Source organism: Hipposideros armiger, unplaced genomic scaffold (genome assembly GCF_001890085.2).
Source record: "Hipposideros armiger isolate ML-2016 unplaced genomic scaffold, ASM189008v1 scaffold_1595, whole genome shotgun sequence".
Lineage (NCBI taxonomy): Eukaryota > Metazoa > Chordata > Mammalia > Chiroptera > Hipposideridae > Hipposideros > Hipposideros armiger.
The window spans coordinates 109,980-123,177 of NW_017732945.1; the positions used below are offsets into that span (position 1 = coordinate 109,980).

At 35.4% G+C, this 13,198-nt stretch overlaps 1 protein-coding gene across 1 annotated transcript in view; it reads right to left on the reverse strand.

Moving 5' to 3' along the window:
- Window positions 1–12,410, reverse strand: part of LOC109377871 (tumor suppressor candidate 3) — a 97,804-nt gene extending 85,394 nt beyond the window's left edge. Inside the window, exon 1 of the mRNA XM_019634352.1 lies at window positions 12,245–12,410. Within this exon, the coding sequence (XP_019489897.1) occupies window positions 12,245–12,384 (140 nt within the window). The 5' untranslated portion in view covers window positions 12,385–12,410. The remainder of the gene's footprint in view (window positions 1–12,244) is intronic.
- Window positions 12,411–13,198: the final 788 nt, after the last annotated feature.

Below are 13,198 nucleotides of genomic sequence, written 5' to 3' on the forward strand. Positions count from 1 at the left end.
TGAAAAACAGGAAGATGTATGTGAGAGTTGACCAGACTCGGGAAACCAATAAGAAGGAAAAAACAAACAAGCAAAATACAGAATTCCTGAAGAAATGTACACTATATTACAAAGTGCTCAAAGAACAGAGTTGCCTGAAAAAAAGTAATAAAGGACACTGAGAAAAGGAGTGAAAAACAAAAGAATAAAAACAAAATAAAGATTAAAAAGGAAAATGACATGATAAACATAAAAGATGGACAGGAAAGATTAAATACATGGAGAACCAGAGTCCCTGGGAAAAAACAAAACAAAACAAAACAATGAAACAGAACTGATATTTTAAATTATACATCAATAAAACTTTCTGGAAATAAATGAATTATCTACATATCAAAAGGGCCCACTGTGTACCTGGAGATGGTGACCCAAATAGTCAACTCTGAGACACAGTGTAGTAAAATTACTCAACTTCAATGAAAAAGAAATTAAAATATACTTTGGTCCTCTAGGCAAAAAGACAAATCACATACAAAATAAGAAAACGAGGTTGGTGTCAGTTCCTCAACAGCACCAAATAAAATTTGTTGGAACTATGTAAGCATATTCAGACCGCTTAATGTCTCCAACAGTGAAAGACTGCTCTCTCTTTAGCCTCCATCACCAAAATGGAGGCCCGATACCTTACTGGGCTCTTTAGATATTGAAGTAAGTGTATCCCCTACGCGCGCATTCTTAGTCATTTATATAGATTAACTCACAAATCAGAGTCCTCTGAGTAGGCACCAACCCAACATGTTGCATGGGATATGTCCAGGAAGCCCTGGCATACTATCTACCTTTGGGGACACACAAACCTAATGAACCCTTCAAATTACAAGTCTGTGTAACTGATAATGTTGCTGATTGGAACCTATGGGACGGGAACATCTGTTGTCCTCCATTTCTCAGTACTCACTTACTTGATTTTTGGACACGCTACCTGCCTGACATAGCTACTAAGTATATAATGCAGTAATGCCTCGGTTTGCGAGCATAATTAGTTCCGGAAACAAACTACTTGTATTGCAAGACATCACTTGTTTACCAAGTTAAAATGTATTATTAGGTTGGTGCAAAATTAATTGCGATTTTTGCCATTACGAGTAGTTTTTGAATGGCAAAAACTACTCGTAATGGCAAAAACCGCAATTAATTTTGCACCAACCTAATAGAAATGTTTGCTTGTCTTGCAAAACTCTCATAAACCAAGTTACTCGCAATCCAAGGTTTTACTGTACAAGTAAATGCCTAATATCCCTATTTTGAAGTCGATCAATTTGGACCCAATGACTAATAAGGTGAAAGGGATTTAACAGGCCTTGCTTGCTAAATGGAAATGGTATGTTCAGCAGTGCAGCTGACCTGGCCAGGCAGCCTATCAATCTTACATAAAAAAAGAGGCAGTAGTCGTTTTTTCTTTTTGGCAGGGGGTTGGGGGAGAACCTTATCCCCCATCAGTACCCAAAGTAAAGCCAATGCCTCAATGTAGCCCTTAATTCACAGATGCTACCCTAAATGTCTAGGCCTGGTTTATGGATGACTCTAAGTTGAAACCTGATGGTGTCCGATGGGCTATTGCGACTGTTCAGCCTCAGAGACAGCTATGTAATATCAAAGCAGATGTAATTTCTGCTCAGTGGGCAGAGATCAATGCAGTCCTCATAGTTCTGACTCAGATTCCCTCTGATAAACTTCTACTACAGTTTTATTGACTTTTGCCAATGGCCTAACCATACAGTCTGCCACTTGGAAGACTACAGACTGGCAGGTTAAAGACACACCTCTTTGAGGATGCTGCTCTTTGGTGAAACAAATTGTGCCTGCCAAATGGTCATTAACAGGTCACTAATGTGAATGTCAACAGTAAAGATCCATCATGTGATGAGATCAACTGGATTCAAGTTGTTGATGGAGCCTGTTGTACTCAGATCACCACCACTGCTACCTGACTTCATTATTGGAACAGACATGGCAAGGGATCCATTATCATGAGCAGAGTACAATTTTACGAATAAGTTACAATGCATACTGGACTTGGGACTCTTACCTAAACTTTGTAGAGCAGGAGGCCACATTGGTCAGTGGACTGTCCCCATCCATTTTTAGCAAACTGACTATACTGAGCCTATGACCTCCTCTCAGGGCTACTGTTGGCACCTGATCACTGTCAACACCTTTTTAGACTATGGTGTCACTGTTATGGGTAAATTCAAAGTAGGCTTAGAATATCTTGTTGAGCCAAAAAGCAAAGACTAATGGATGCAGCATGTCCTGACAGAGGAGTTGGTTTCCACTGGTCAATTTATGACAACTTGAAAAATGAAGAAGAATAATCATAGTAATGAACTAGTGAATAAAACAAGAATCTTTGAGTTGAGATACCACATCTATAAAGGAGAACTTTTCCTATCTCATTTTAACCTATTGAGTATCTCAACTAATTAATGTAGAAGGAATGACAGAATTTTTAAATACTACCACTCTACAATCACCAATGCCAAATCAAATTCAGGTAAATATCAATGGATGCTGTAATCACTGGGCAAAGAGGTACTAAGAAACAAGATAGTCATATGATCTCAAAGTATCACTCTCCTGAACCATTCACCTCCCCCAATGACTTAATACAAGGAGAAAGAGACGTGCTTAAACAATAGAAAGATGTGGTGATCATCACACTGATCAGGTGCTCAATTTCATCACTTATATTCCAACAACCTAACATATGTGCCGCCTGAGATGATGCAGTAAATACACAAATAATTTCTATAGTACTCCTGCAATAAATATATACATAAATAAATAACTAATCATGAGGAAACAATCAGCTATTCAGAGCATGGGACATTATACAAGGCAACTGGCCTGGATTCTTTTTTTTTAAAAGGAAGCCAATGTTAAAAGTATGGATATTACAAGGAATGCAAGGGGCATAATAATCAAATGCAATATATGAACTTTAACAAGATCCCAAGTAGGGTGGAAAGGCTATAAAAAACATTTTGGAGAAAAATATTAAATTTAAAGTTAGACAGTACAATAAGATTATATCACTGAATTAATGTCAATACACCTAATAGTGATAATGGTATTCTGAGTGTGTAAGGACTTCCCTTTTTTAAAAGATGCATATTGAAGTATTTAGCAATGATATTTCATGATGTCTACAAGTTACATGTACATTTGCTGATATATGACTCATTTTTGTCACATACTTAAAAGAGCAGAATCAACTGTGGCAAAAATGTTCATGAATAGTGAACCTTGGTAAAGGGTAGACTGTATCCCTGTACTACTATTTCAATTGTCTATAGTTGAAAATTAAAAAGATTGGGGACTAAAGCTGAACTTTACATACAAATAATATAGAAAATAAAAAGAGCTCAGAGGCTGTTACAATATAACACAGATAATGAAAAGTCATTGAAAACAATAAAAGAGGTAGGGTTATCCAATCTGAGGAAGAGACGCCTAGGAAGAAATTTAATACAGTGAAGTTACATCATATACCATCAACTTAAAAGTAATTAAACTAGATGAAGTTCAGTAATAATTCTAGAATATCTTTTATGTTAAACCGGTCATGGGTTCAATCAAGCCTGAAACAGTTCTCATGTTATTAGCCAACTAGGCAAAGAATATGTGAATGTCAGGAGAGTTTGCCAGTCTTTGACAAAGAAGTGAAATATTTTGTTCATGTAGCCAGGCATATTAGGGTGACAATAATTAAGGCCATAGAGAAATATTATCTAAGGCACAGAGGAAATTATAAGGGCTGTAGTCCCAAAACCATTTACAAAGCACTTATAAGAGCATTAAGTGATGTACAAGGGCAATTTTACCTATACATGATTTTCACCTTATGTGCTCACTTTAGAATCTAATCTCATAAGAGATATGACTTCACTTTAATGAAGCAAAAGGCTGATGAGCTCTTTTCCACATGGTTTTGGCCAGCTATCTCCAACTCGCCAGTCCCTATTATGAGATGCTACTCTGAATAAAAGCTTTTCATGATCTAATGAGTTTAAGAAATGCTGACTGATGGATCCTAGCTCTAAAAGATTAATAATCTTAATTGGAAATGCAAAAGCAAAATGCAAATTACAGTTCACAGGGTAAAGGCTATGATGAATGTGTACACTTAAGGGAAGCATTAAACTCTATTAGCTCTGGAGTCACAAATCCCAACCCTGACAGCTATTAGCTGTGTGACTTTGGATAAATTATATAATTTCTCAGCTTTGATGTTCTCATCTATAAAATGGATTTTTACAGACTTACCCTTTATAGTAATGAGAATGACATAAGCTTTTATATAGAGTATGTCATTCATACACACACACACACACACACACACACAAAGTATGACATAGGACTCCCAATGGTTTACACATAGTAAATAATTTTTGTTTTTATTTAGGGAGAAGGGTGTTAGGCATTTAACATCTAATATATCAATGTAACTATTCACCCTACTTTTAAAAATATCTTTGTAATTACTAATTTTTTCATTTATTTTAGTCTAATAATATATTAATCTCCAAGATATCACCATACACTAATCTTACTTCATTCTACATGTACTTTTTTATTTTCCTTCACCAGATTTTTTTTTTCTCCTTCATCTATTGATCCATAGCAATAACCTCACAAGAGGATATTTTGCTCTTAGAATTTTTGGTGACTTCTGTAAAAGATGAGTAATTTTGTGGTAGAGTATATCTAAAAGATTTAGCAATTATGGGTAATGCTCCCTTTAGTACAATTTGATAAAGGAAGTTGGAGTTAATTAACACTTAGGGGAGATCAGACTTGTATTGAGTTGTCTTAATTAACAACTTTATTTGGCCAGGAGTTTGATGTTAACAATGAAGAAGGTGAGAATTGAATTCTGAAACTTGTGAGTAAACTGACTGTGTGAAGGAAGAGTAGAAAGATTTGCTAGGAGGACTTCTGAGGAAGCCAATAGCTCATTCACCAGCCTAAAAGCAACTGGAGAACCTAAGTATGAGTTAACTGAGAAGAAAATGTCACTTTTTCTTAAAGAAAAGCAGAAGGCAGAAAGTCTCACAAAGTACTAAGATTTTACAAGTAAAGCTATGAACTTTTCAATGATTACACAGAATTATAAAAATTATAGGAGTATTATAAAAATGATCCAAAATTCCATTGATACAGAAGGACCAGAATTTAACTCATATTATAAGGGGTTAATATCCAAAATTTATAAAACACTCATTCAACTCAACACCAAAAAAAACAAACAACCCAATTAAAAAATAGGCAGAGGATATGAAGAGGCATTTCTCTAAAGAGGACAGACAGATGGCCAACAGGCATATGAAAAAATGTTCAACCTCACTAATCATTAGAGAAACGCAAATAAAAACCACAATGAGATACCACCTCACTCCGGTCAGAATGGCTATCATCAATAAATCAACAAACAACAAGTGCTGGCGAGGCTGTGGAGAAAAGGGAACCCTGGTACACTGTTGGTGGACTGCAGATTGGTTCAGCCATTATGGAAATCAGTATGGAGGTATCTCAAAAAACTGGAAATGGAACTACCGTATGACCCCACAATTCCACTCTTGGGTATCTATCCAGAGAAACACAAGATGCTAATTTGAAAAAATATATGCACCCCTAGGTTTACTGCAGTGCTATTTACAATAGCAAAGACTTGGAAACAACTGAAATGCCCATCGGTAGACAACTGGATTAAGAAACTGTGGTACATTTACACAATGGAGTATTACTCCACTATAAAGAAGAATGAAATCATACCATTTGCAACGATATGGATGGACCTAGAGACTATAACGTTAAGTGACATAAGTCAGTTGGAGAAAGACAAATACCATATGGTTTCACCTATATGTGGAATCTAAAAAAACTGAATGAATGAACAAAGTACACAGAAATGGTCCCAGAGATATAGAGGAACAACTGATGGTTGCTAGATGGGAGGGGGTGGGGATGAGGGAGAAGGGGAAGGGAATAGACAGCATAAATAGTTAGCTACAATATTGCTACAGGGATATGAAAGACAGTTCAGGGAATATAATTAATAATGTAAATATTTTGTAGGTGGTCATGTCTTATTAGGGAGACCACATCATAGATGGGGTAGAGGCTGGATCACTGCACTGGACACCTGAAACTGATGTTGTATAATATTGTATGTCAACTATAAGTGAATATATATGTATGTGTGTGTATATATATATATATATATATATATATATATATATGGGAGTGGAGTCAAGGGACACATCATAGATGGGGTAGAGGCTTGATCACTGCACTGTACACCTGAAGCTGATGTTGTATAATATTGTATGTCAACTATAAGTGAATATATATGNTATATATATATATATATATACATGTCACGGAACGTGGAGTACAGTGTGGGAGTGGAGTCAAGGGAATTGTAATAGATATGTATGATATTGATGGAAAATGGGGTGGCGGATTGGGGGTGGGGGGGTTGTCACTTCAAGGGGTAAAAAGTATAACTATTGCTCTGTGTTGTACAGCTGAAACTAATTTTAAAAAATGTGTATTTCACAATAAAAAACAAAGAAGTCACCGATTAAAAAAAAAGTTTTTATAAATGAAAAAACAAAAGAATTTAACTCACATTAAAAAAAAAGATGGCTGCTTATGATAAGGTGCCTTTCTCAATGAATGTACAACTCCCTTTGAGGCTGAATTTAGAATACTAGAATAGAATTTGAATATTTTTTCTTCACACTCCTTCTTTACCTTTCCATCTTAGTTGTCACCTTCAGATCTTTATGATCCACTATCCTATGGACCATAGTTAAGACTCTCTTGACTCCATAACAGATCTCAGAACACTACTCCACCACAATTATTTACAAAAACTCATTTGAAATTAATATAAAATTATCATTCTCATCTAACAAACTCCAAGGCATCCTGTGGAGCTCACTTAATTTTCTTGCTTGCCAATTCCATTGTCATCCTGAGTAATTTCAACACATATGATTATAATCTGGACACTGCCAGAGCCTGGTGGTTCCTCCAGCTTCTCTATGACATCAACAATCATCTATACTGTACTTCAGTAAATTATTTATTAATTAACCCCCTATGTCAACTTCCTAATTTTCAACCCCATTCTATTTTTACATAAAACGTATCTTTCACCCTCATGAAAATAGTATAGCAGCTGTTCCCTGGCTTTCTCTGACCCCCTATCCGACTTTGAACCCGTAGTGACACATTTGAAATATACTCTAATACTCTCAAATCATGTCTAATACACTGCACACCATACACCAACCATATTAATCTCTAAGGAGTGTGTGCTTGCTCCTAAATTGCTGAGTACTGGGGAAGAAAATAATTTAATTTTACAGGTTCTGCACTAAGAAGTTGGGTATTCTAGTTTCAAAAGGGACCACAATGCCATATGGTTATCTAATTAGTTAAGCGTTTCAATTCCCATTGCTCTGCAATGAAAATAAACAAAAAAACTATGAATCATAAACCTGCTTCTTACCTTCCCTTTCTCTAAACTGCTTGTACACTAGAATCACCTAGATCATATTTTTGTAAATGTCAAGGCTGTGGCCCCATCCCAAAACAATTACCGTATTTGTCGGCCTATAAGACGACTGGGCGTATAAGACGACCCCTAACATTTCCACTCAAAATACAGAGTTTGTTATATACTTGCCTTATAAGACTACCCCCTCTTCCGCACACCTTCCACACACCAAATAAAAGGTAAAACAATATCAGATTTGATTTGGCCCACTGAAGTGCAAACAAGCGTATTGTATTTCGTGTCACCACATAACTGTTTTGGCGATGTTGAGCCACCATGTCTGCTACATGTTTTTCGAGTTCTGGCCAGTGTGGGGTGCCTCTTCTTAATGCACACTTACCCCTTGGCATACTCTTTAATGCTTTCTCATTTGATTTCCAGTCCCGAACCATCTTTTCTGTTACTCCATATTGTCTTGCAGCAGCACAATTATTATTTTCCTTAGCAAAGTTTATAACTTTCAGTTTAAAATTTGCATCATACTTCTTTCTTTTGGCTGGTGCCATGATAGGGATGATAGGGGTTTGACTGGTCGACATTTTCTATGCTGTACTGTACAATGGTGCAGTATTGTGGTTGGCTGTTGGCTGTATACAAAGCCTGATTTGATTGGTCCCTGCTCCCTGTTTGCCCGCCCTGTCACTATAGCAGTCTGGTCCACCCTTGCATCAGCATCTCCCTGGGACCTCACTAGTGCGCAAGTGCGAGCTCTTCAACATTCTAACAGGCACCATGATAGCGCAAAATCGCGAATCTTCAATGCATATGTAAAGAAATATACGGTAACCCGAATTTACCACACTCGCAAAATCGCATAACAGCCGAGCATACACCCAGCAGCACTGCTGATGCCTGAACGGTATGTGGAATGAAGTGGGCGGGCATCGGGAGGCCACTATGGCACGGGGCAAGCACTATGGGCAGTCTATCTGAAGTGTACCTGGCGTATAAGACGACCCCCCACTTGGAGGCATATTTTTCAGGGCCAAAAAATCGTCTTATACGCCGGCAAATATGGTAAATTAGAATGTCTGGGTATGGGAACCATATATCTGCCCTACATTTTTAATTCACCTCTAAAGCTTAACATGTTCTTTCTCCCTTCTCTAACAGCCTTTCCCCTGCCCTGATCCATGAATTATCTTAACTTTTTCTAATAACTTTAATCTTTTTCTCTTATGAATCTAAAACTATGCTAAAATGTAAACGTTTATTACATAATAGGCTATAATAAACAAAGAAAGGTTATTTTGACGTAGGTGTCATAAAAAAATTAAGAGTCCATATTTAACAATTCATTTAACAACATAATGCATTAAGTAAAATATTACCTAAAGGATTTATCACTTAACAGTATGTTATGGTTAACATTATCAGAATATATACAGTTATATGTAACTGTGAAATACAACTATATGTAACTATGAAATAAATACTTCAATAATAAAGTATTTCTAGAATACAGGTGCCAAAAATATAATGATCAAATAAGTATATTTCTTCATATAGTGGTGAATATAGGAAATCAATATGTTCAGTTTTTAAGAGTAAGCAAATGATTTCCCTAAAAGATATATGGTATTGTAGCACATCAGAAGACATTTTTAGTGGAAACTGAACTTTTACACCAAAATGCCAATTAAGGTGGTATTTTTGTCTGCTGAAGGCTTCACAGCATCCCTTAAGGTATAGATACCCTTATCCATATGTGCTAACCCAATCCTGGCAGTAGTATTAATACTCACTTGGGTACTAGTCCTCAAATTTGATAGAAGGAGAACTCAGAATCATCTGAAGTGTATTTTTCAAAATATTTTTGTTCACCATTTTCTCTACCCATTTTTAGTCACACCCCAATATACACACATTATTAAGCTGTGATCAGATCTTTCTTGAAAATTTCAGAACACTAAAATTAAATGTATTTTCTGTAAGCTAGTACAAGCAAAACTTTTTTTTTCTTTTTTCATTGACCCATATTACTAAGAACTTAGTTTCCACTAGAGTTCAAAATGACTAAGAAAATTAAAGTCTACAAATGAATATACAACATGAAGAGTTTAGATGTGGAGCTACCACACAAAAAGCGTTTGCTTTTAAAAAGAAAACATGGTAGTCAGCCAAGAAAAAATAGAGAACCTGAGTTGACCTTAGCAATTGAGGAAATGGTATACATAATTTAAAGTCTCCTGAAAAAGAAATATCCTGGCCAAAATGGTTTTACTGGAAAATTCTAACAAATATTTAAAGAAGTAGTAACACAATCTTCTAAAATTTTGTATTTTTATACAATCTATTCCAGAAAATAAACAAAGAGGGAACATTTGCCAACTCACTTTATGAGGCCAATATTACTCTGATGCCCAAACTAGACAAAACAGTATATATAAAAAAAAGATATAAAACGACATAAAATTATACAAATCAGTATCATGAACTCAGATGCAAAATTTTTCAATGAAATATTAGCAAATAGAATCTAGCAATACATAAAAAGAATACACCACAATTAAGTGGGATTTATTCTAAAATGTAAGACTGGTCCAACATTTGAAAATCAGTGTAATCTACCGTATCAACAGGCTAAAGAGCAAAATCCTATCAAATGATACTAATAAAAATTTGAAAACATCCCACACCCATTCAGGATAAAAACTCTCAGCAAACTAGGAATGAAGAACTTCCTCTTAATCATCAAAGAAATGGAAATTAAAACTACAATGAGATATCACTTTATATCTGTCAGAATGGCTATCATTAATAAATCAACAAACAAGTGTTGGCAAGGATGTGGAGAAAGGGGAACCCTCGTGCACTGTTGGTGGGATTGTAAATTGGTGTAGCCACTATGGAAAACAGTATGGAGGTTTCTCTGAAAATTAAAAACAGAACTACCTTATGACCCAGCAATTCCATGTCTGGGTATTTATCTGAAGAAATCTAAAACATTAATTTGAAAAGATATATGCGCCCCTATGTTCACTGAAGCATTATTTACAATAGCCAAGGTATGGACGCGACTTAAGTGCCCATCAATAGACTACTGGATAAAGATGTGGTACATATATACAATGGAATATCAATCAGCCATAAAAAAGAATATATCTGGCAAAGGACTAATGTCCAAAATATATAAGAAACTCTCAAAACTCAGTAAAAAAGAAAATCCAATTAGAAATTAGAAAAAGACATGAACAGATATTTTCACCAAAAAGGATATACAGATGAGAAATAAGCACATGAAACAATGTTCAACAAGACAAATAAGCACTTAAAAAGATGTTCAACACCATTAGTCATTAGGGAAATACAAAATATAACCACAATGAAATAGCACTCCATACCTATCAAAATGGCTAAAATAAAATAGTAGCAACATCAAATGCTGGAAAGGATATGAAAAAACTAGATCCCTTATACACTGCTGGCGGGAATGCAGTATGACACAGCCAGTCTGGAAAACATGTTGGCAGTTTCTTACAAAGCTAAACATGCAACCACAATACAACGCGAGCATTACACTCTCTGCCATTTATCCCAGAGAAACAAAAAATTAAGTTCACACAAAAACTTGTACAAGAATATTCATAATGGTTGTATCTGTAATAGCCAAAAACTAGAAATAACCCAGATTTCCTTTAACAGATGGATGGTTAAACAAACCACACACAGTACATCCATACCATGGAATGCTACTCAGTAATAAAAAGGCTGGGCTGTTGATAAATGCCAACAACTGGACTGGATTTGGGGGTATTATTTTTTAAAAGCCAAACCCAAAAAGTCACACACTGTATGATTCCATTTACAAAACAGTTTTGAAATGACAAAATTACAGCAAAGGAAAACAAATTCTGGAGGTGGGGGTGAAATGGATGTGTGAGGGTGGCTATAAAGGACAACGGGAGGGGTTCTTATGGTGATAAGACTGTTCTGGATCTTGACTATATCAATACCAACAACTGCAAAATAGTTTTGCAAGGTATTACCCCGTAGGACAATAGGTAAAAGGCAATATGCATTGTCTGTATTATTTCTTAAAATTACACACGAAACTACAATTACCTAAAAACAAAAGGTTTAATTAAAAAACAGCATTTGTTGCATATGTGTTATATTTGTACTTGTCCAAAATTTTCTTTAGTATGTTCCTACTGAAAAATATTTCATTCATCTCAAATTATTTACTTCTATTTAACAGGAAGCAAGTTGACGGTATTGCAAAGTAAATGAGCTTCTTTAGTAAGAGTGTTCCCCCTATTAAACTTGTTAAAATACAGTATGTCTAAGGGGGTCTACTTCATCGTCCACAAGATATAATTAGGTGATCTACAAGGCAATATTCGAACCAAATTCTATCTTACACTTGCTTTTACATGTAAGACATAAAGATCAATCTTTTCTTATGATTATATGTGAAATGGTCAATAAATATTTTATATAATTGAAGATTAGCCTATTAAAATCATTTTCTAGAATACAATAATTTTTAGCTTACTTTTAAATGCACACAGTTATATCTGACTACAACATTGAACAACTGTTTAGTTCTATTAAATATAGTTATCTTAAATATAATAAATATATAAGCATGGGATAATAGTTTTTTTAAAAATTTTTAAATGCACCAGTTACCTGCACACAGAACACTGCCGCTGAGGCTGAAGAGCGGTGAACATAACAATCATAGAGTAGTTTCGAGGTGGTGCCTTTATAAATTTTCGGAATTTATCGCCATTCATTCGGAAGATTGAGCGCCGGGAACTCCATTCCATCAGCTGTTCTACTTTTTCGGCTAAAAGATTCTACGATTAAACACAGGAAATTAAATTTACAAAGGGTTAAAATCCTTCAGTTTATAATAAACAGAATTACGTGAAATTATATTTTAGCCAACACTAGTGTCTGTTCAAAGTCTGTTTTGGTGAATATATTCATCGTTAATTGACCATCTATGCATAAAATATTTCATTTTATTTTTCCTAATGGACTTCAAAGGTAAAACAGACTTCCACCTACAAAATAGATGGAATAGACAATGCTTTTCCCCTAAGGCACCCACTAAAAACTCTGGTCGTTGTATTTTAAAAAAACAAGCATAAGAAGGCTTGGAAAAGTGGAAACAAGAAGGTGGACCGGCTATGGACATCAGGACCTGAAGAATGGCATGACAGTGAGTTCCCTGGGTGTTCTTCTAGCATCATCTATCCTAGGCTGGTTGCTGCAGAAATCCGCAATCCAAGAATGCCAATGGATACAGGAAAGAAAGAAAAAGACCCAAGGAAAGGAAGCTCTCTCTACCAAAAGGACAAGAAAAAGGGCAACCTAGTAAGACAAAAAATTAACTGCTCTTCTCTAGCCAAATACCACCAAAAAAAAAAACTGCAGCACCACCACCGCCCTCACTAGCAAAGGGTAAATCTGAGCCTCAACTTGACCTTAAATTTCCCTCTAAGCTTCAACTTGCAACAACATGGAGGAATCTCATAAATACAGAGCTGAGTGAAAGAAACTTACGTAGGGTGCTGTATGGTTCCATTTATATTATATTAAGGTAAAAGAAGAAAAAAAAACTACTGTGCTTAAAAT